A 22,444-nucleotide genomic window follows, 5' to 3' on the forward strand; every position below is an offset into this window, starting at 1 on the left:
TGGGTAATAAGAACATTGGTACATACTCGGTTAGGCGAAAAAATTGGAGCAGTGGGGTTGAGCTTGCCTCTAACTATGTCGCCATGATCATCACACGACAATTGCTCAATTTCGGTATTCCCTATACAGACCACGTTATTCATTATAGGTTTGGAATGTGTATGACCACCCAACACCTCTTAGAAATTTTGAATTTACACGGGCCAAATTTGTTGTTAGCTCAGTGACCAGATCTTCTTTTACAGACTCTAAGGCGGTATTATACATCACTGTTTGAGGCATTTTACTATAGTATTCAGTTATTTGTTTACACTTAGACAACACTATCTTAGGGTTGTAAATAATTTTCGGAATGCAAATCCGTCTATTGATATGATATGATATGGCATTTGTAACGTGCCTATACACAAGTGTTTCAAGGCGCGACGAGGCAGGGAGGGGGGAACAAGGGGAAGACAGACAACGATCCTACTAGGCCAGGTGACATTCAGACCGCGCAAATGCAGGGGGAGGGGGAAGGGAAAAGTGGAAGGGGAGGGGGGGGGGGAAGTGCAGTACAAGTAAGTAGAATAAAGTACATAAATAGGGTCAGCTGGTGGCAAGTGCAAGGTAAATGCAGACAAGTGCTGGGAAAGGGGGGGGGGGCTGTAGGGATAACAGAAACAGTCCCTCAGTGCAGGGGTTGCCAGGGAGGCAGTGCAAGAGGAGAGTGGCTGGGCCCAGGACCGAGGTCGGTGAGAGTGGCCAAGTTGCAGATTAGGTGCAGATTCAGTCGAGAATTTAGCAGGGGAGAGGGAGAGAGAGAGAGAAAGCAGAAGCAAAGAGGAAGGTTTTGAGGTGCTTCCTGAACCGGAGATGGTTCTCCTCAAGTTTCAGGGAGGCTGTTCCAGAGGGAGGCCCCTGCCATGGCGAGAGATCTACTGTCATGATCTCTGCTTCCAAAAGGTCAGGGTTTTCCCAACTCCCTTGGAAGCAGATCCATAACCCAGGTTCCGAGTGCCAACCAGTCCCAATTGGGACCTTTTGGACCCAGTCCTGGTGCCAGTGGCACCAGGCTCATAAATATGCCCAGTCCCAGCGCTGGAAGCGCCGGGCTCATAATGCTTGGGTGGACTTACCTGCAGCAGACCATGCTGCTTACTTGCCTGCCAGTTGAGCCTCTGATCCTCTTCTGTTTGGAACTACTTTTCCTGTTGGGTGGGGCAGGAGCCACTCCCTAGGTTCAGAACACTGGAACTCTTCTGGAAAGCAGGAACTCTTTTCTTACCTAGGCGTGGCTGTGGAAGGAGACCCCCTAAGCACTACAGGAGGCTATTTAAACCACACCTGATGGATGAATCTTGCTTTGCGTTATTCTGCATCCTCTGCAGCAGAACGCTCATCGTGTCTTCTGCATCTGATCCTGGGCCTAAGGAAAAAGGCTTACCATCCTGAATCCAGTCTTCAGCAACACCTATAAAGACAAGAAAGAACAGGTTAGCATTACGGGCTTCAGTGACAGCGCTTCACTTACCTGGTCCATCGGCTGTCACCAACGCCTCGCGCTGCATTCCGGCATCTGAAAGACAAAGGCTTACCTACTCTTCGTGCGCTCCGGAGGTCTTCGCACTGCATTCCGGCATCTGAAAGACAAAAGCTTACCAACTCTTCGCACGCTCCGGAGGCCTTCGGCGCTGCATCCCGCATCTGAAAGACAAAACAAGGTGCGTTTAAAGACATTGGGGAACTTTAATACTCACGTGCCATTACTCCTTTCCACATCTAACCCAGTGGGTATTCCGGCACCCTGCAGCCGCTCCGAACTTGTACCTGCAAAATAAAAAGACAGAGCGCATCGTGAAGCAGGCAACAAGCGCTTACTTACGTGCTTCCAGGCGCTTCTATTCATCACACGGGCTCCATCTTCAACTCACTTCAGCCCGTCATCCGCCATCGCCGGAACCCTGCAAAACAAGAGACATCATTACTAAAGACTTTTAAAGACATTAGAATTACTTGAAACTTACCGTTCGTGCAGTAAACGACGGACAGCAGTCCTCTGAAGTCAAGAGGCCTGCTCCCCTTATCCAGTGAAAAAACTGGTTACAGCACCCTGCCCCGAGGCAGATGGAGAGCACGGCGTTCACTTACCTAAGGTGAGAGCGTTAACCTTTGGGGTTCTACAGGAGAAGAGAAAGGGAAGAAGAGAGAGACATTCAATTACCCAGTTCATTAATCCCATATTTTCTATCTGCAGACATCTTACCCTTCGAGTCAGACATACAGTGCACAGAGGTCCAGCCCAAAGAGTCAGCCGTGTGTTACACATCACCTTTGAAGATACGGTATACGCCCAGTCAAGACCAGCGCCTCTACGGGAATCAGGTGAGCGTTACATCTACCCCCAGCTCGTTGCTTCGAGAAGCAGCTGACCCTGAGGGAGTTGGAGATGGATGAGCGAAGGGCTCGGGAGGGAAGATATTTAGGAAGAGAGAGTTGAAGGTATTTAGGCCCCAGAAGGCCTTGTGGACAATGCAGAGGGTTTTGAACTTAATCCTCGCAGGCACTGGGAGCCAGTGTAGAGATTTCAGTCCTGAGAGATACGGTCCCTGGGCTTGAGGCCAAGGACAAGTCTCGCAGTTCTGTTCTGGATGAGTTGCAGGGGGCGGAGAGTGGAGGCAGGCAGATTAAGATAGAGGCTGTTACAGTAGTCCAGCTTCGAGAGAACCAGGGCTCGGGAGACAGTGAGCTTCTGGGGGAAGGAGAGGAAGGGGAGAATACCTCTGAGGAGGTGCAGCTGGTAGTGTGACTTCTTAGAGACGTCAGATATATGAGGAGAGAAGGAGAGTGTGGAGTCGAAGATGACCCCGAGGTTTTTGCCCTGCAGGTAGGAGCAGGAGGAGGGCCAAGCGAGGCTGGCCAGAGAGCTACAGGGAAGGAGGGAGTGGGTGTGCCGATGAGTAGAATCTCAGTCTTACTAGCATTAAGGCAGAGGTCATTGGCGGCACACCATTCCTGGATGGCAGACAGACAGTCAGAGATGAGGGAAGGAGAGGAGGAGGCCGAGGGTAGCCTGAAAATGAGTTGGGTGTCGTCTGCATAGCACTGAAAGTAGGGGCAGAGAGCGGCGATGCGGTGGGCAAGGAGTGCCAGATACTGGTTGAAAAGCCAGGGAGAATAATCAGATCCCTGGGGAACACCACAGGTGGAGAAAAAGATGTCAGAGAGGAAGGACCCGAGTTGGACCTGGGAGGGTCGATTGGAAAGGAAAGAGGTCAGCCACGCCAGAGCCTGACCAGTGATACCCAGGTTATCACGGAGACGGTTGAGCAGGATGGCATGGTTGACAGTGTCAAAGGCAGAAGAGAGATCGAGCAGAATGAGAACACACGGGGTGTTGGAGTCGAGGTTCAAGAGCAGGTTCCTATGGAGGGCAATTTCGTTCGCATACTCATCCACACTACTCACAGGAGCAGGAACGCGCGCCATCATAGGGCGCGCGAAATATGTGTATTTAGTGTTGGTGTGGATGTGAGAGACTAACAGCTACCCTTGGAATTTCCAAACCAAACCAGTATTATGGTTTCTCCAGTTTCACCAGAAACTACACGATATTAGGATCAGACAAACCCTAATTCCGAACACAAGAGGCAGACTGTTAAAAAAGTATAGATATAACATATGAGTATATTAAAATCTCATGAAATGTTTTTTTTAAAGATATGCATATATATATATATATATTTTCGAGGGGAGGGATCTTTTAACAGTAAGTATATATATTAAGGACCGAGGTCCGTAGTACTTGTTTAGCAATGTCTCTCTAGGAGCTCCGCGTAAGGCGACCATAAGCTGGGCGGAAAAAAACAATCTGAGGGACCTCGACGCGTGAGGGATTGTGGGTACAACGCACGTCACTATAGGGATAGTGTTACAGACACGCCTTGTCGACGTCCCCTTTTCGACTACGAAAAACAAAATGCAATACTCCGCAGTGACCACTGGATGTCGGACCTATGCACAGCATGTGATTCTAAGCAGATTAACAAACATCAGAAATATATATATAGTCAAAACATTCACTGTCACACTATTTTAAGTCAATGTATTAAATATGTTAAAACGAGCATTTAAACTACACGGCTGATATAATCATGCACAATACACAATTCATAAATCTTGCCCTCTTGCCCTCACAGGCGTAAACTACATGGGAGTAGGATAGAAAGCATTTACCACGTTATCCACGTAACTTCTGCCACCACTGCCGCCGCCGTACCGTGTCACCAGATGGCGTATCGGGGGAAGAACGACGTGTAGACCAGCATACTGAGCAGCAAACAATTAAGAACACTGGTCGGCTCAGCTTGTGTTCGACAATAATGCAGACAAGCACAGTTAGGATCCAAGTACAAGACTATGGGCCTGAATGGGATAAAGGATTGATCTACACCAAGCAATGGAACCTAGGGCACCGCACGTGGCACACGGACACGGACACACTTCACCGTGCACTTCCGCAGTGCGTGCACGCTAGTGAGCGGGCTCGCCCCTTCTTAAGGACGCACATTAGAAAGTAGGCAGAGCCCATAAAATAAACAATAATATTGCACAAATTAGTATTTATATGGACTCTATGCATCCAATAAAGTACTCAAAGGATAGAAAACCACTTTAAAGTCCATATTAGTCCATAGGAAGACGTACCAGAGGATCCAATTCACAAGTTCAAAACAGTGTATATCCAAGGACCAGGAGGATAGCAGACACCAGACACACTTCACCGTGCACTTCCGCACTTCTCTTTATGTTTAAATACATTTTCTTGTGAGAACTACAGTTCCCAAGAACAGTAAGAAACGTTATCTTACCTTTTCTTTTGTGAGTCCAGCACACACCACCCTATGTGGAGTGCTGGGGGGGGGGGGTTACATTGTACCTCCTTCTCCCACTCTTCATGTTACTTTTTGTTACACTGACTAACTTAAATGGCTGGTGGCATTGGTTACTTTTTACTACCTTTTGTACAGGTTACTAGCCGGCTGATTTCTCAGCTGCTGTACAGCACCCATGGGTGACCATTTTCTCCAAATGGCACCCGTATTCTATTTTCTTAATTTTTTCATTTGTCAGTTCCTCCTGGGCTTTTATTCTCCCATTTAGCGTAGAGTTGAGTCCTTTGCGAGTTTTGTTTTTGGCAGGCTTCAGTGCGTCTGGGAAGGCAAGAAGTGAGGGAGGAGCCTGAAACATTACTGTCCTTTGTCTGTAGGTATGCCTGGCTTAAACGAGTTCTAACTGGGCGGCTGGTAGTCCTTAAGGACAGCCAACCCCCAGGAGATTGACAGCTCTACGAGTGTGAAAGAATGGTTTCCAGCATATAAGGCGAGGATTTTGGGACCACAGAGAAAGTCGACCACTGTAACAAGGAATCCAAAGCAGAAGATTAGCAGAGACGCCAGCAGCACCTTCAAGGACCGCAGAAGAACCCCTTCTATCAAACCAAAAGCTTTGTGCGAGTGTCTGTGCTTATCAATCAGTTTAGGCCATAAACCATACTTCCCATTTGCATGTGCAAGCTTCCCAATCTCGAATGTGTCCCATTGCTCTCCTCTCCAGCTCCCTTGCAGCCAGTCAGTAAGGGTCTCTCTCCTTGGCCTCTCAATGCCACCGCTAATGCCACACCAAACGTCTCCCTCAATGGCACTGCTTCCTTTCATTCCAAAACGCCTCTCTAATGTCAATTTCAGGCTTCCAGTTATAGTGTCAATTCACGTCACTCTTTCGCCATGGTTACATCCTCTCTAAGCTAAGATTCACTCTTTCTGTCAGAAAAGCATTTCTCTAGCCAAGCGCCTGAAAGTCTGTTACGTCAATCTTGTTCTAGTCCCCAGTCACTGTGTGTTCTGTCACTGTGACATTGTACATCACATCTTGTCTGTGTTTTATCTGTGTTACTAAACACCATCCTCCCCTCTCCCTCCATATTTCTCCATTCACTGAAATCCCTCTATCCGTGTCTCTGTCTAAACTCCTCACTCCCTGCATAGCCCCCCACCTTCCTGTCTGCGAGCAAGCCTGGCAGATAAAGCCAGCTTCTTCACTCTCTAACCGGGCAAAGGCGACCGCTTATTTCTGTCTGCCAATAAACTGTTTACACATTCCATCGCTCACAGCGTAACATAACAATTCTCAGCAGAACTAACAGCTTCCAGTGTGTCTTCAGAAAGGCTAAGGAGCCAGCTACATGCTCTATCTAGTGCCTAACGCATTCACTCAAACCAAGTGCTATACATAATGTAGACTCAATGCACATTCACACGTGTTTCTACATGCTTAATACATAATAACATATGTCTATCTAAACATGTCTCTACAAGGCACTTAATATAACTAGGCCTCATTCTCTAGCAAACCAAATGGCTGAATAACATGGATAGTGGATAACTAATGTCATTACTAATAAGAATGAAATGGATAACTACTCAGGATGAATGAATTACTGAATGAATTACTGAATGAATCACTAAATGAGTAATGAATTTCTAATGATAACATACCAGGCCTCTTCATATAATATCTGGTTTTACATCACAACCTTTATTTTGGCCCATCCCCTGACGTCCAGCTACATTCCCGGGCCGCCGAAAACCAATACCCAGGGTACCTGGACCATTAACGAGTGCATAGTCTTCAGAGGATCGAATCCGGCAGAAACTTGCGGCATCCGTGTTGACCTGCATAGGCAGGAGTTAATGACCAAAAGTCCCCTCACCCGATTTCAGGACTGATTAATCGAAGAGAAACCAACCAGCGAAATTAGTGTCTTCTTGGCGGTGAGAAAAAGGTACCAAAACCACAAAGAGCCGCTGAAATTAGCTGAATCCATTGTTGCCGACCCCTTCTCTCGAGTGCTGCCGCAGAAGCCTCCCAAAGGTCCCCCCTTTTGTCGCCACAACCAAGAAGCAGGAATCAGGGTCTGCAATGCTGCACCTAGGAGGCCAGCTACAATTTCGTCTTCATTTTCAAGGTACTGTGGGGCTTGGGTTGCAATTACCTTGTGCCATTTTTGGTGCTTCCTGGTTTGGGAAGTGCTGTTTTTATCAAGTGAGAGTTGACCTTGTTAGGCACGATTGTACGCAGTACCCTTTGGGAACACTTCAACAACCCTGACTACAGGTAATGGGAAACCCAACCTTTGGTATAAGCTTTTACTACACAGTTTTGGTAGCGTGTTGAGGAGCCAGGCCTATCTCAAGAGGGGTCAATGTGAGCTGTAGAGGAGTTACCCAGAGATTCACAGCGACAAGTATTCAAATAAACTCTTACACACAAGGTTTCTTGAATAAACAATGATTACATTATTTATCAGTCAGAGTAAGCCTTCTTCAGAAGGGAGCAATATAACAGTAACACTCAAATATACTTCACAAAATACATACTCTTAGTTTCTGTAAATCAGCAAGTACACTTTTGGGAATGGCACACAATTCCTACACCCTGAGGTGACTTAAATAACTAGGACACTGTGGGCATTAATATATCACTGGCACATTTAAAGCAATACTGAGTTTGGTGTCAAACAAAAGGGTTTAATAATAAAACAAAGGATACACAAATATTCAGAAAGCAGGCAAGTACTTTTTAAACCTCTAATGCAAAGTAAATTAACCCTTTCCTGGAGGAAAGGTAAAGCACAACGTCACAGGTAAGAAGAGTTTTTTAGGGGGCCGGGCCAACCAATGATCAAGTTAGCATAAGTCTAGGTGAGCTGAAGCACTTCTTGTAGATGAGTAAAAAGTCTTGCACAATGTTTTATAAGTCTTTGTAGAAAAAGTAGAATCAATGTAGGGCCACAAGCTGGGAGGCTTGTGAGGTGCAAAGCTGTAAGCAACTCTGCAAGGTTAACCAAGACAAGTCTCAACGGAGAACAAGTAAGGCTACACCACAAGAGGCAAGTCCTCTTAAACTTTACAGTACCTTTCGTTAGAAGAAATGGTTCCAGCTGGCTTCTGTTCCTGTGCAGCTCTGCAGATCCCGTTATTCCTGTGTCTCAGTCCTGGGGACAAGAGGGAGAACGTCTGGGGACTCCTGCACTGCAATGGGACAGTCAGCAGCAGCAAAGGGCAAACTTCAATTCAGCAGCACATCGCGGTTTCAGTTCCCCGCGTCTCAGCAAATAGCACCACCGCGGTCTCTCGGATACCACTCTGGACTTTCCTCGCATCTGGGGTCCAGCACTCTGTTGAGGCGGCTCAGGCTTGGTCAGCCCTGCTTCCTGGGAGTCCAGGGGATCTTCCACAAGCTCAGGTCCGAATTAAAAGTGATGCACTCAGTTTGGTGTTCCTCTTCCTGGCGCTTCGGTTCCAGCAGCAGATGTACAGCCAGCTCCAAGAGGATGTCCAAATAAGTTCACTTTTGAGTTGATTGGTCCCACCAACTCAAGGGGAGATGTCGTCCTTGCAGGGCTTCTCTAGTCGAAACGAATTCAGAGCTTCAACTCAGCAGCAGGGCTTCACATGGCAAACCAACAGTCGAGGAGTTGCAGCAGGCGTCTCTTTTCTCTAGTCGAAACGAATTCAGAGCTTCAACTCAGCAGCAGGGCTTCACATGGCAAACCAACAGTCGAGGAGTTGCAGCAGGCGTCTCTTCCAAGTTTTTCTTCGGATTCCTTCGTCAAGTGGTCGACTCTGCCTTCCAAGCCAAAAAGCCTTACCTTTTATGCAGGTTTCTCCCATTCCAGCCTAGTTGTCAATCACACAGCAGGGGGGCTGTCCTTGCCGGACAGCCAGCCAGTCAATCACCTTTGTGCGCATTCCAGTAACCAAGGGGATTAAGTACAGGGAGTTTCAGGCACCTCCCTCACTTCCTGCCCCTGCCAGACATACTGGAGCCAGAGGCATGCTTCACTCGTGAATCCCGCCAAAGACAAAACTAACAAAGGGACCAAACCTGGTTTGGCGTGCAGAGTAAATCTCAAGAAGTACCTTTCCAACATGAAATGGTGGAAAAAGAATACTGGGGCCATTATGACAAAATGGGCTCCCATGGGTGCCTTACTGCAGCTGCGAACGCAGCCCACATTAAAAACCCACAACAGTAGTTAAACATAAACCACTGCCACCAGCCACTAATTTTAGAAAGGGGAACATAAAAATGTTGTATGAGAAACTAGACAAAGGGGATACTAAGTAACCCCTCCAGCACCCATGTAAGATCGTGTGTGCTGGGTCTAGAAAGTTACAAAATTTAAGTAAAGTAAATTTCACTTTACTGCTCTTGGAAACAGTTTATCCAAGAGAAGGTATTTAAACCTTTGGGAAATCTAAGAGACTTCCCTGTGCCACTGCACTGAAGGTGCTGTGCGACAATGTAAAGATGATGCCTATGGAGTTTGTCAGACTCCAAAATCAAAACTACCTAGAGCCTGTCCATCAGCCTATATATTCGCCCATCACTTACCAGTCACTAACAAACCTCCCTTGCGACACCGAGTAGAAACGCAAAACTACAATCAAGATTACCTCAAATCTACGAACCACTAGCCAGACTGGTCAATACTTTTGGTAATAGGAGAGATTTCCAACCCAACGCCATCAAACAAAACACCCCCCCACAAAAAATGACTTCCATTGTAATAACCTCACAAACAACCATTCCAAAGCTAATAACAGTCTATCAAAAAAGAAAAGTAATGCCACTCAGGCTATATCAAAACTAAATGCCCCATTGAAATGTGCCCTTATTAATGCTAGGTCACTAATAGCATATGCTACTGAAATATCTCATTCAAACAGGAGATTATGACCTCCTCGCCATAACAGAAACTTGGCTGCACCAAGCTGCAGGACCTGCCCTGATGCTTGCCTTGCCCCCCCAATTACACCATACTCAGAGAAGATAGAGTCAATTCTCGAGGAGGTGTCTTCGCTATTATTGCTAAAAATAATCTCACTCTAAAAATTGAAGCAAGTTCAACTACAAAATCCTGCGAATCATTAACCGCTAAACTCCTAACATCACTCTCTCAAACCATCAATATACACCTTATCTACAGACCACTAGGCCCTATTGGTACCTTTGAGGAGGACATCTCCACGAACCTTTCAAACAACCTAAACAACTCCTCACAAGCCATCCTTCTGGGAGACTTCAATTTCGGCTACAATGACCTTAAAGACCTGCAAGCAACTAATATCGCTAATGTCATTTCAGAAATAGGTTTCTCCCAAAAAATCTCTCAACCCTCCCATGAAAAAGGCTGAATACTTGACTGGGTTGCTGACCATAATTACAATGTAACGATTGTCAATATCACTCCACAAATCTGGACAGATCATGCACTGATAACTTTCCTCTTAAATGTTAACATGGCCCAACCCATCGAAACTGCATTGGCTCCCCCCTTGCCAAACAGAAATAAAAAACGTATAACTACCGAAAAACTGCTACCACTTATCCTCCCTACCTTAAACTCCCTACCTGATTCACTGGACACCTCAACACTAGTAAAGGAATTTAACTCTACCATGGCCATAGCTCTAGATACTATCGCCCCATTGAAATTGAGAAAAAATAAGCCCAGAGCCCATCTAAACACCTGGTTTACTCCACACCTTAAATCCCTAAGGATAGAAAAACGCAAATGCGAATCCGCCTGGCGACTAACCCCAACAGAGACAAATAAAACTGCACTCATCAATGCCTCCAAGACCTACAAAAATTAAATAAAGAAAGCAAAAAAAGAACTTCAACAATAGAATACTGCAGGCTAAATCTGGAACCAAAGAACTATTCCTCATACTAAAGGAACTGGAAAACCCCATTCCTGTTCAGGATAACTGACAAAAATAAAATGTGGTGCTCGAACATCCAAAAAGCACTAAACGACAAAAATTGAGAAAAAGAAACAGAATATTCCCCCCTCAACCAACCAAAGAGAAACTACCAACCACCACCAAACCAGAACAAAAATTTAACTTTACTAAAGTAACTATACTTGAAACCAAAAAGATAATACTCTCAGTCAAACCATCTAACTGCCGAGGCGACCTATGCCCAGCCCAACTAATAAAAGACACGGCCAGAGACCTATCTCCTTTCATTTCCAAGCTCATCAATGCCTCCTTTGCATCAGGCACAATACCAGATAATCTCAAACAATCTTGGGTCCTCCCCCTCCTTAAAAAGCAAACATTGGACCCATCCATCCCGACCAACTATAGGCCGATCACAACGGTACCTTTCCTGTTAAAAATCCTAGCCAGAGTAGCCTACTTGCAGATTCAAAAACACCAGAGTTGCACCATCTTCTAGGCACAAGACAATCAGGTTTCGGACCCCAGCACGGAACTGAAACTGCGCTCATCGATCTCAAAACCCAGATCAACGAGCTGAGAGACTCCGGAAAGATGGCCTTACTCCTCCTACTGGATCTCTCTGCAGCATTTGAAACAGCTGCCCACTTCTCCACACATTCCATTGCATGGATCAAATCATTCCTAACTGGTAGAACCATGAGGGTCTTCTCTACCTCTGCTGCAGCTGACCCAGTATCCATCACATGTGGAGTCCCACAGGGCTCCTGTGTCTCCCCCACCATGTGCAACATTTTCACAAAAGCCCTTGTTCGATGATCTGGACAGTCTGGGTGTCACCTACACTAACTATGCAGATGACACTCAGATTCTCATCCCACTTTCAGGGGGATTATGAACAAGATTTGGCCTTGGTGAACAAGATCTACCTCATCATTCAGGCATGGATGGCCAGTTATGGACTATGCCTAAATGATGACAAAACGGAACTCATCATATTGGGGAACACACAAAACATCAAAAGACTAAAAGACGAATACTCCTCTTTCGTCATAGATGCTAACACCATTAAGGTGGCAAAAGAGGTAAAAACATTAAGTTTTTACCTAGACTCCTGCCTCTCTCTAACAAAACAGGTGAGTGCAATGGCATCCAGCACTGTATACACCTGCAAGTTGATTAGAGCCGCAAAACCATACCTGTCTACCACCAATTGCCTCACCCTTGCTCGAGCCTTAGTGCTATCGAAACTGGACTACTGCAACGCAATATAGGGTCTAATAAACACACGTTGCAAAAGATTCAAACACTACAGAACAATGCTCTTAGAGCTGCCCTAGGAATTCCAAGAAGAGAGCATATTTCAGAGGCTAGATGACAATCCAACTGGCGTTCCACAGTGGACAAAATTAAACTCAAAACAGCCTCCTTAACATTCAAAAGAATCAACGATCTAGCGCCCAAATACCCAACTGAAAGATTCAATAGAAAAACCTCCTCTAGACCTACTAGAGAAGCATATTCCAACCAGTTAGTGGTACCCCATTTAAACTAAGTACTGCCGGAGGAAACAGCTTCCCGGTCAAAGCTGCCCAGCTGTGGAACTCCCTCCCGCCTTGCCTAAGATCTTCCCAATCCTACTCACACTTCAGATCTAGTTGCATCAAGTGGATTAAAGAAAATAATCTATAAACCGGCCTTATGCCTAAATAACCTCGGACTAACAAGACGAACTCTGCATACACCCTGCATATATTCCTTGCTCTCCATATAACTGTATATATCCTGTACAATGTATATTTACCTTACTGTCTTGTACTATGCAACTGTTATATGCAAGTAACTGCAATCTGTTAACATGTGTAACCTGTAAAGCTTAAAGTATTCTTGAACAATGCACCCGGTTACCCTCAGGTCTGGTGCGTGTTCTACATAAACAAACAAACAAAAGAAACACAGAGTCCAAATCACAGAAAAATACTTGAGTGAGAAAAAGGGTCTCACTCTCTCCAGCTTAAAAATGTAAGGTCCTTAAATCCAGCAACAATGCTATGGGTCTCTAAGGTAGAAGGGAATTAGTACATTTCTGAGAATTCTCCCTAACACTTGTCCCCCCAGACTAAGGGACAGGAGGGTTTAATCCACCCCTGGATGAATCTCCTTACTCCAGTCGGTCATACTTTCTGGAGAGACCATCAGCATTTTGGTGATTACACCCTGGCCTGTGTTCTATGGTAAAATCAAACCCCTGAAAGCCGATAGACCATCTTAACAATTTAGGATGTTCCCCCTTCATCTGCATTAACCATCTCAAGGGTTGGGGGTCTGTTTGACGAAATTTAGACCATACTTGTATGGATCTCCTTTTGTAATTCAAAGACCACACAATGGCAAAACATTCACGTTCTATGGTTGCCACCCTTGTCCAAGGGTCCTGCAGTTTCCTACTGATGACGCAGATAGGCTGTTCCCTGCCTTTCTCATCCAGCTGACTCAGAACTGCACCTATTCCTGTATTTGAAGCATCGGTTCGTACAATACAGGATTGGTTGTAGTCAGGCGCTCTTAGGACTGGAGCTTGACAAAGGGCTTTCTTAAGTCCTTCAAATGCCTCAGTGCACTTTTCATTCCACCTGACCTTCTTGGGGAATTTGGGTGAGAACACATTCAAGGGAGAAGCTATGGTCCCATAGTTCTCAATGAAGTTCCTATAGTACCCTATGAAACCTAGAAAGGCTCCCACTAGGGTTCGAGTGGTAGGGGTGGCCCAGTCTTGTACAGCGTGCACTTTGCTAGGCAATGGCTTTATTTCACCTCCTCCTACCTCATGTCCAAGTTAGACCACTTTACTCTGACCAATTTGCCATTTGATTGCCTTTATGGTCAGATAGGCCTGCTCAAGAGCCTGCACAACAAACCCTAGGTGGTACAGATGTTCTTTCCAAGTACGGCACTTTTCCAGCTTATTACCACTAGCCCACCCCCTCTCCTCCCCTTTTTCATGCCATGCAGAAGTCCTCCATCCCATTCAGAACATGATTCACCATCCTTTGGAATGTAGCAGGTGCATTTTTTTATTCCATAAGGCAGGACCTTAAATTGGTAGAGGCCTCCTTGGGTGGAAAATGCAGTTTTCTCCTTGGCATGGTCTGTCAGAGCCATTTGCGAATAGCCCAAGGTTAGGTCAAATGTACTGAGGACTTGGCTGAACCAAGCTTGTCCACCAGCTCATCTGTCCTAGGTAAAGGGTGGGCATCAGTGTTGACTGCATTAAGAGCTCTATAGTCCACACAGCCTTTCAAAAACAGGCAGGCAAACTAATTTAACAGAAACTTGCACTCCTCCTGTTTCAGAGTTAGAATTCTGAACCTAGCTTGCACCGCATCTAGATAGAAATGTGACTGAGCATATGCCACACCTATATGAATTCTCAAGTTTAGTCTGCGCCAAATCTAGACATAAATTTTATTGTTAGCATATGCCACACTTAGATGGAATTTCAGAAATGTGATTGTTAGCATATGTGATTCTTAGCATGCACCACACTCAGGATTCTGAACCCTAGCTTGCGCCGCATCTAGACAAAAATCTGACTGTTAGCATGTACCGCACCTAAAAGGAATCCCACAATTGCAAGGAGAGCAATGGCAATTAACCAACCAACTAACTCATGATTTCTGCCCCTCATGTCCCTAGCCCTCAAAGATGTCAGGCTGGAGCCAGGCCACGATCACCTACGTGGCCCTCAAGGGCCTCTCCATCCCTCTAAAGACCCACTTGGAGTCAGACTTGGCGCTTGTGGCACCAGACCCACTCAGATAAATAACATTGGGGATTGGACTTGTAGTGCATTGATGGGGACAAGATGGATGCCCCCACATATTTCGGTTCCCAGAACTGCATGTGCAGTCTAGTCTTTTGGGTGTGGTTCAGCCCAGACACCCCTGGGATACCCAGAGACTATTTAAGCCACGCCCAGGCTGAGAAACATGCTTTGCGTTTTTTGACCCTGCAGCATGACATGCACCGTGTTCGGATCGGTCTCCAGTAGGCCTGCATATTTCGTCTGCGCTCAGCTCCTGCAAGAACAAGAACACTGGCAGGAACAGCCTTAACTTGCAGCGCTTCTGCCCATCATTCATCGCTCCTTCTGTTCTGCGGGCATCTTCGGCGGGGTCATTCCCATCCTGGCACGCCGCTTCCTAACGAAAAGGGAAAAGAACAGAAAAAGGCATTAGTAAGCATTCTGCAAATCTTAAACTGGAAAAGAAATTCAGAATAGCCCTGGAGCGTACTCACGGAGCGTCTCGCAACCTCAAGTAGAGTAGTGACGCGACGTGCAGTCCGCTCTCATGTCTTTTAAAGAAACCCCATCCCTTTTTGTGGGCGTGACAGCGTTCTCCAGACGTCCTGCTACTTCCGGTGAACACTTAAGGAACGTGTTAACAACTAGACCGGCAACGTCTTCTGTCATAACCAAGGTAAAGCTCTGATTCCTGCACTCATCGCGTGATGTAATGGAAGAAACCATTACATTATTTTTAAATACTGTTCGAGCTTCAAACGCTTACCTGAATCCCAGCCGCTCTGGGGGAACTCTGTCTCCGGAACTTCTCATCTATCTGCAAGAGGGAAAAGACACTCCAGGTTAGCGTGGAAACATCTAGAGGCGCCACATACCGTGCTTACTCACCGCATTTGTTCTTCATAACCGGCATCCACACTGAAAACGTTGCGGCACCTAAAAAGACACAGAAAAAGAACTCCGTTCAATACAAATATGAAAGGGGTGCATCGTGCTCTCACTCACCTTCATCGCTACTCATCTCAGCAGCACGCTGCCATCCCCGGACGCCGGCCATCATCTAATGAAGGAAAGGAACGAAGTTAGAGAACTGCTCAAAAGACTAATTATACTTACCCGTCGGACTCTTGCCAGTGAAGTAACTAGGCAGCAACGAGCCCGCATCAATCAATGCGCCCCTGCGCTGAAAGCAGGATGGAGAGCACACTATCCAAGAAAACAAGATGAGCTGTGGATCAAAGGGAAGGGTTGGAACCCGGGGGAAGAAGGGGTTCAAGCACACATTCAATAGGGAGTTAAACTCTACCATTCCTGTGTTTCAGGCCCAGTCTACAGTCGAATAGCCTCCAGGGAAGGGTTCAAGGTCGTAAGACGTAAGAACAGGCTGAGTGACGTCCCCGTGGATACCAGGTGAGCGTTACACTAACAATTCCATCCCTCTGCATACACCTCTCAAACTATAACCAAACACAACCACAAGCCTAAAACGCAGCAATCCGCACAAACTTCACAACAATGCAACAACAAAACAAACCACACATAGACTTGCACAACAGCACACGACGACTACGGACCATAAAACACCCCAAGCCCAGACAACGGACCCACCGGGCTGATGCTGGCAACAGCACATCACTGCTCTCTTGCACTTTTCCAGCTTATTACCACTAGCCCACCCCCTCTCCTCCCCTTTTTCAGAGCCGCCAGAGCGCCAGGGGACCACTTCGGTGGTGATAATGTTAAAGGATATTTGTACCGCGCACTAACATCTAAAGGTTGTCCCCTGAGACGGTCAGGTAGAGGTTCACTCTCCTCCTCCTCTTGATCAGAGGCTAGAAGCAAATCTCCCTGTTCTGGTCTAGAGACAAAAGCCTTTAGGCGGTTGGTGTGAAAGACCCTGGGGGCCTCCATGGGATGGCTGAAGTCCACCAAATAATTGACATCTCCAAGTTTGCCCACAACCTTGAAGGGTTTAATCCATTTGTCCGGTAAGGCCCTCTGCCTTGTAGGTACCATAACTAGAACTAGCTGGTCTTGAGTAAACTCAACCATGTTAGCCTTCTAGTCATGCCAATGTTTAACCAGAGCCTGACCTGATTTCAAGTTATCTGAAGCTTCTGTCATCATGTGCGTAATTCTCCTTCGGAGACCTAACATATAGTCAGTGACTGTCACTGGCTTGTGGGAAGGATCACTCTCAAACCCTTCCTTGATTAGGGCCAAATGGACTCTAACCTGATGACCATAGAGGAGCTCAAAAAGCCTGAAAAAACCTCTTCCTGAGGGACTTCTCTATAAGCAAAGAGACGGCATGGCAGTAGAAGGTCCCACTTTCTTCTAAGGGGCTGTTCTAAAAGCACATATCAAGGTCTTCATAGTTATATTTTTCGCTCAACCAACCCATTGGTCTGGGGATGGCAAGATGCTGAGAACTTGTAGGTCACTGCACAGTTTTTCCACATGGCTTGCATCTAGTGGGACATAGATTTGGTCCCCCTGTCTGAAATAACCTCCTTAGGAAATCCAACCCTGGTAAAAATACCAAAGAGGGCCTTAGCCACTGCCTGAGCAGTAACAGCCCTCATAGGTATGGCTTCAGGATACCTGGTAGCATGGTCTTCCACAACCAATATAAAATTGGTTGCCTGAAAACATGGGAGGGAGTAAGGGACCAACAACATCAATCACTACCCTCTCAAAAGGGGTAGTGATTGATGAGGGGTGGACCCTCTCAGTAGCACAGTCCCCAACACTCAGAATCCTAAGCTTAAGTAGTATTTTCAAATGTTAAAAAAAAGGTTGCCACTTTGACATTAACAATCTATTTTTGCCATGTTACCAACACTGTCCAACACTTGCCACTTCCATTTGCTATATACATTTGATAGTTTGTCAAATAATTTAGAACAGGTTTGATATCTTTACATGAGCCATCAGATGTTTTTAAAATACCTGGTTTGTCTGGATGAATTGCCAACATAGAAGAGAATAGTTTGCTCAGCTGTGTTTTGCAGTTCTGTAAAATAAAAAGTAGAGTATTTTTTAAAATCGTTCATCGTTAACCTTTAACGTGCATTGTCTATGCTGTAGCCCTTTCCTGTGTAGCATGTTAAGAACTAGAGAAGCATTGAAACAAAAAGTAGGACATGTTCATGCCAGAGCATGACAACAGAAAACATGTGCACATCTGAATCCAGTCTTGCGAAATCTTCCAAGGGAAAAAATGTTTTTTTCCACACACCATGGATCCATGTAAAATGTTTTGAGCTTGAAGTTAAAGTAAGGGTTCTTAAGCAAGAAGCCAGCAGAACCGTTTTACACTTTTGAGTTGTCAGCCCCAGAGGACCAGGTAATAAACACATTTCGCCCCGAGGTCATGGGACTTAAGAGGGTCACAGAACTTCTAGCTAAAGGTTTGACTTTTTTTGTCCAAAGCACAAATGAATACCACTATTTGTTTGCATATATCTATATGACATTAGGCCACCCAAACTGTTCTGGCAGTTTAAAGTGAGTTTCTTGAAAAATCTGTTTTTTTAAATTTTTTTAAGTAGGACCCCAAACCCTTTCAGCATATTTTTCTGAAGTGCAATATCACCAACATCACAAGCCCCCAAGGGGTATAAAGCCATCAGACAATTAGCCATTAGAACAGGGCTAAAGACCATCAAGCCGATTTGGAAATTTTGGCCATCAGGCAAGAGATCAGCAAGATTAACCTGAGGCAGTGAAACGATAATTACAATCAGATAGGGTTGGAAATACCAATGAGCAAGTAGGCTTACCAATATTCCCCTTAAACGGTACCGTCAAACACCATCAGACTACATTAGCCATATTGATCTGCAGTAATAGTAATAATCCTTCTCTTCTGCTGTTAGGACAGTGTTAGGCAAGAATTGATGTAGTAACACTATGTGAAACTACACAACCCTTGTCTACTTGGTATTAGGTGACCCACCTTTTGGTATATGTCGGTACTGCAAAAGTTGGAAGTTGGTCCGTGGCGTAACACAATGTGGGGCTTCCCCTGTGAGGCATTCTGAGCCCCCTCCCCACCAAGCTCGGCAACAAAGCACGGGCCACGCCACACATGCCTGGACCACCAAGTATGTGCAATGCACATGATGGTCATGCTGCTGCAAGGAAATGCCACAAGCTGCAATAGGCGAAAGATGGTAGTATGTGATTTAATCAAACCATAAATCTTTTACCTAGGGAGGGTAGAAACAAGGGGGCTGTGCCTGGCTCCCGAGTCCTGACACCCAAATGTACAAGCCAAGTCTGCGTGTGGCCAGTAATAGTATGCACAGTTAAGACACCCTAAGAAAACATGTTCATGCTGGCTCTGCCAGTATCCGCATGTATGAGCATTCTCTAGTTGGCTTTGCCCTTAATGCCAGTAAAACGCTCCGGCCACAAGAAGAAAACATGTTACTAAGGCTGTACAAGTTGCTTTCACGAACCCCAAACTACCATGTATGAATGGGTTACCAGTCAAATGGTCGAAAACATTTGGTCGACAGACAATTTGGTCGACACCATTTGGTCGAATGCCAAATGGTCGAATTTTTTTTTTTTTTTTTTTTTACCCATTTTTTTGTTTTTTTTGGGGGGGTCCCCCCCCAACCCCCTTTTTTTCTTTTTTATTTTTTTTCCCCACACGAAAACCCACAAAACACATATATATATATAAAAAAAAAAAAAAAAAAAAAAAAAAAATCGACCATTTGGCATTCGACCAAATTGCGTCGACCAAATTGCAGTCGACCAAATTGCAGTCGACCAAATTGCAGTCGACCAGTTGACTGGACACCGTATGAATGCTCATGTTGACTTTGACCTCAATGCCAGTATAACATACACTGCTACAGTAAGGAACCATTTCCTTGTTTGGCTGCACATATGCCTCCACCCAATATTTACGAACAGTCATGTTGACTTTGCATTTAATACCAGTAAAACATGCAATCCCACAGTAAGAAAACATGTACTTGTTGACTCCACAAGTGCCTCCAACCACCCCATGTAAGAACACACATCATGTTGGCCTAGCCATTTGTGTGAGTAATAAATGCCATGCTAAAGAAAGAAAATGGCCAGTCTATCTGCCCTATTGTGCTGTAAAACCCCACCCCTCCTCCGTGTAAAAACATTCATTAAGTTGGCTTTGCCCAAAAATGCCAGTAAAATATTTAAGTAAGCATCCATGATACAATGCCCCTTGCCTGGGGCCCAGCCTTGCATGGCCACATTCATACCCATTCACCCACTAGCCATTCATCTATTGACGGCTGGTGATTAAGTTAATTGGAGGGGTAGAACCATTACCCACAAATATGCCAGCGCATGCAAGCATAGTGAGGGAGTCTGAACCAACCAAAAGTGGTTCAGAGTGAGGAAAGATCACTCCATCCCCAAGAAATATTTGTGAATATCAGGTTAAAATGGTGTGATATAGGGCACACTATGTGAAAAACTGGTTAAAAAGCCAGACAATTTGCAATTGGTTTAATCTAAACATTCAACAGATGAAATTCTCCAACAGTGCATAGGTGCATTTCCAGAATGCCTTTGCCCATAATACATGCCAGTATTAAAACATGTTCATGCTGGTTGTGCACATACATGTCCACTTTGGCAGCACCTATGTATATGCCAGTATTCCCATATAGGAACATACTCGTTTTTGCTTTGTGCATAATGGCAGTAATGATACTATAAGAAAATATGCCCTGGCTGGCTCAGCCACTATCCCCCGCAGTAGACGTACTCCTGTTGGCTTTTCCATTCAAAATGGCATGCCACAAATGGGCTAAGCAGGCTAAGTAAAGCCTGTGTTCTAACCCACAACACCATAGTACAAGCCTGGCTAGCAGTTTACTGACAGTAAGGAGAAGGGCTCAGAGCCTGTATGTGCAGAGCAAAGCCTGTGTCCCAATGTGCTACTGCATATCTACATGCAGGACAGACTGAACAGAGCAGAAAGTAAAGACCCGTTGACCATGTCACCAACACAGGCAGGTTATAGGTCAAAGTATCGAATCCCCCCCAACCCCTGTTTTTGTGGTAAAAAAACACTTTTTTTTTTTTAACCTAAACTGAAACCCCCCCAAAAAATATATATATATAATAAAAAAAAAAAAAGAATTCGAACCTTTTGTTTTTGATCCTATTGACTCTCACCTTTTGCACTCGATCCTTTGACTGGACACCACACAGGGAGACACTCACAGGAACGGATCAGCACTATCAAAGGCTAAGTGGACTAAGCACAGCCAGTCCCTCAACCCAGAAAAGCATAGTAAATACAGGGTAGGCTGTGGGAGCAACCACGGTCCTCCTGCAATTTCACCCCCACGGTCTGCCCATGTGGCCGCTCGCATTCCTCTGCATCCTAAAGGTATTCTGTTGATAACATAGTGGGAATATGCATCCAAACGTTAGCGTATGATTGGCTGCACATACATGAACATTAGGCATCGCGAGCACAGATGTGCATGACATAGCACACCAGTGCACACAAGGAGGACAGATGTGCAACAGCGTCGTGCACATGAAGTGTCGAATCTCCAATTGAAATCCATAAAGGTAAATCCTATTGCTATAGTCTTTAATGCTTGAATCCTACAACTTCTAACCGCTGACATATGGACACCAATTCACACATCATTCAGTCTCTTTACTCCAATCAAACACCTCATCACTCTGTGTACATGACCCAAGTTGGCAAATTGGGAACTCTGAAACCAATTATCAGCCACATCTAAAAACTAGATGCCTGCAAACTGAATTTTGAAGTGAATATTCATTGTTTCGTTATTGTCAGTACATATTAGCATTGTTATGCTACATGGGATTTCTATGGTGCACCTCTGTCATACACAAGATCTCACGGCGCAATCTTCTGATGTGTTTGCAGAGGTCATAAGATGTTGAGGGGCTAATTGGAGGATGGGGTAAAAAGGCGGTCAAGGAAAGAGTTCAGAAACCTGGGAACCTTCTCCAACACTGTCCAATCTTAATATTGTGAGGGGGCGGGCGGGCAGAAACTCATAACAGCCCTAGTCAACACATTTTAGGCTGGGTTTCTGATGGGAACCTGGCGCACAGTGAAAATAAATTATGTCACCCTTCTAACCACTTTCCAGCCTGGGAGTGTGGAGGTGATGTGTGTGCATGCATGATTCCGGTCTAGTGTCAGACATGTGGCTGTATGGTATGTGGGGATGGAGCTTGTTCTTACCAAGGGAACGGGATGTGGGAGCTGTGGTGATGCTCAATGTATGCTTCTATGTCATGGTGCATATCTGAGGGGTCAGGGTTCAAGTCCTCACAGGTTTCATGCTCTGGTGTATAACAACAGGCGGTGGGAAACTAACAGGCCCCCTCATCACGTGCCAGTCCAGTTATGTGTGCAAGTGTCCTGCAGATGGTCAGGAGCCAAATAGCTCTTAGTAGACAACCAGTCCAGAGCCGCGGATAGGATCCCCCACATCTCCTTGGAGTGTTGTGACTGTGTGTGCCAGTGGGGTCAGAGACTGGCATCCTTGTGCACTACCCAGTTTGAGCCTGTATGCCAATGTGCACATATGAGTGATTGAGTTGAAGGGTCCTAGTTTTGGTGTATATCTCAACGGTCGGTGAGGAGATGGTCCTGGATTAAGAAATCATAAGAGAATGTGTCAAAGAAATGCCACACTCAAAAGAAAAATCATAAAAACACTGTCTGGCAAAGAAATCAGACATTTGTTCAATGAAAGGTCACCTGGATGCTGGCGTGATTAATAAAAAGAAATCTTCTCTTGATTCACTTAGAAAAGCACTTTTACACACAGTTACAAGC

General features: G+C 45.5%; 1 protein-coding gene across 1 annotated transcript in view; it reads right to left on the reverse strand.

The window, feature by feature from the left end:
* Window positions 1-22,444, reverse strand: part of UTP6 (UTP6 small subunit processome component) — a 483,780-nt gene that overhangs the window by 399,385 nt on the left and 61,951 nt on the right. The window contains exon 6 of the mRNA XM_069654957.1: window positions 17,551-17,614. Coding sequence (XP_069511058.1) covers window positions 17,551-17,614 — 64 coding nt within the window. The remainder of the gene's footprint in view (window positions 1-17,550; window positions 17,615-22,444) is intronic.

Source organism: Ambystoma mexicanum, chromosome 3q, assembly GCF_040938575.1.
Source record: "Ambystoma mexicanum isolate Mex_15411 chromosome 3q, UKY_AmexF1_1, whole genome shotgun sequence".
NCBI lineage: Eukaryota > Metazoa > Chordata > Amphibia > Caudata > Ambystomatidae > Ambystoma > Ambystoma mexicanum.